The 1,679-nt window shown below is 41.3% G+C and overlaps 1 protein-coding gene across 8 annotated transcripts in view; it reads right to left on the reverse strand.

The window, feature by feature from the left end:
- Nucleotides 1-1,342, reverse strand: part of spag9b (sperm associated antigen 9b) — a 57,410-nt gene extending 56,068 nt beyond the window's left edge. For 7 of the 8 annotated variants that reach the window (XM_016527295.1, XM_016527290.1, XM_016527284.1 and 4 more), the window contains exon 1: nt 700-1,342. In XM_016527295.1, coding sequence (XP_016382781.1) covers nt 700-999 — 300 coding nt within the window. In that variant the 5' untranslated portion in view covers nt 1,000-1,342. The remainder of the gene's footprint in view (nt 1-699) is intronic. The other variant, XM_016527304.1, reaches the window with a different exon arrangement.
- Nucleotides 1,343-1,679: the final 337 nt, after the last annotated feature.

Consider the following 1,679-nt stretch of genomic DNA (forward strand, 5'->3'; position numbering starts at 1 on the left):
TACCGTAAATATATCAAAACGTAATTTTTGATTAGTAATATGCATTGCTAAGACCTTCAGCTGTACAACTTTACAGGCGATTTTCTCAATATTTTGAATTTTTTTTTTTTTTCTGCACCCTCAGATTCCAGATTTTCAAATAGCTATATCTCAGCCTAGGGCTGGACAATAATTCAATATCAATATGTATCGCGATATAATTTTTTCTCAGCCAAATATTGTCCAATCCTAACAAATCAACATACAGCTTTCAGATGATGTATAAATCTCAATTTCATAAAATGTGTGGTCCAGGGTTACATATAAAGACGCAAATAGAAAAGGCACAATAAAATAAAAACTTAAATGTGTACTTTGGATGTTTTCTTGCCACTAAGAAACACAAACTAACCTAACATCTCCAGTGTATGAAAAAACAATGCGTCACACTTTATGATTGCAGACTTGAGAGAAACATGTTTATGACTGCATTGAGTCATAATCACGGCAGCTGACCTTCCCTCAGACACTTGAGGGGTTAAATCTGTTCTGAAACTGAGATTGATTGTTTATTTACCCCCCGTGTGCTTAGATTTTCTCTTCTTCAGTGTCTAACTCTGACTCTCTGTCACATGTGCGTGATGTTATGAACTTTTAAAGCTCGCAGGAGCGACTAAAGTGGCCTAGTTTGACTCGTGTTGTCAAAAACTCAGATCTCACCTCCTCGGCGCTTTTCCTCAGCGCTTTTTCGCGCTCGTACTGGGTAATGAGTTGCTCGTTGTCCTCCTTTAGCAGCTCCAGCTCCACCTCATGCTCCTGATTCTCCGCGAACACCGAGTCCAAGTTCTCCAGAACCGCCACGACGAGCGGCATAAGTTCCTTCACCACGTCTTCGTCGTATTTACCGATCATCCGCTCGAACTCGCGGTAGATGGAGCTCGCCAAGCCGGACACCCGCTCGGACATCATCGCCGAAGAGCCTGGGTCCTCCTGGTAAAGTACACCGTCCTCTAACTCCATTTTCCTCGTTTTATCCCGCTGTCTGGACCTCCGACGTCTTACTTTAAGACGCTCTCCTCTCGCTAGCAGCTCGCTCGCTAACTGTCCAGATCTCTATTTACTTCGCGACGTCTGTTTGCTGCTGTTAGACTACATTTACGAGTAACTTTTAGGAAACCACTCCAACGTAAAGAGAGAGAAAATCTGCTCCGTTGCCGAGCTAACCGTGTCCGGTCCTCGGGGACAGTTATTTGACCGGGTTAATCTGCACTAAACAGCGGTGGTACAGTCCTGACAGGAGACGACTAGTGGACCTAACCGTCACATGATGACGTCACGCCCCAGCAGCGCGAGGGAGGGAGAAGCGATCGATGCACCCTGTAGTTTTATTTTTCTAGTTTTTTTTTATTTCTTTTTTTATTTCTTTTGTTCTACATTGTGACTGCTTTTATCTTTGTCTATATAATGTTCTTAATTAAAAAAAAAAAAAAAAAACAAGCGATCGATGCTGTTTGTTGACAGCCTTGAAACTTTTGCTTTCTGGTCGGTTTATTTGACTCTAGCAGTTGGCGTTTAAATATTTGCATATTTAAAATGTTTGCTTTTTGATTGAAAATCACATTTAATGTTCTGCACGTGTCAAGAAGGAATCAACAAGTTTTTTTACAAACTGTTTTCACGAACTATATAGATAAATAAAC

This window comes from Sinocyclocheilus rhinocerous, unplaced genomic scaffold (genome assembly GCF_001515625.1).
Source record: "Sinocyclocheilus rhinocerous isolate Xijiao unplaced genomic scaffold, SAMN03320098_v1.1 scaffold792, whole genome shotgun sequence".
NCBI lineage: Eukaryota > Metazoa > Chordata > Actinopteri > Cypriniformes > Cyprinidae > Sinocyclocheilus > Sinocyclocheilus rhinocerous.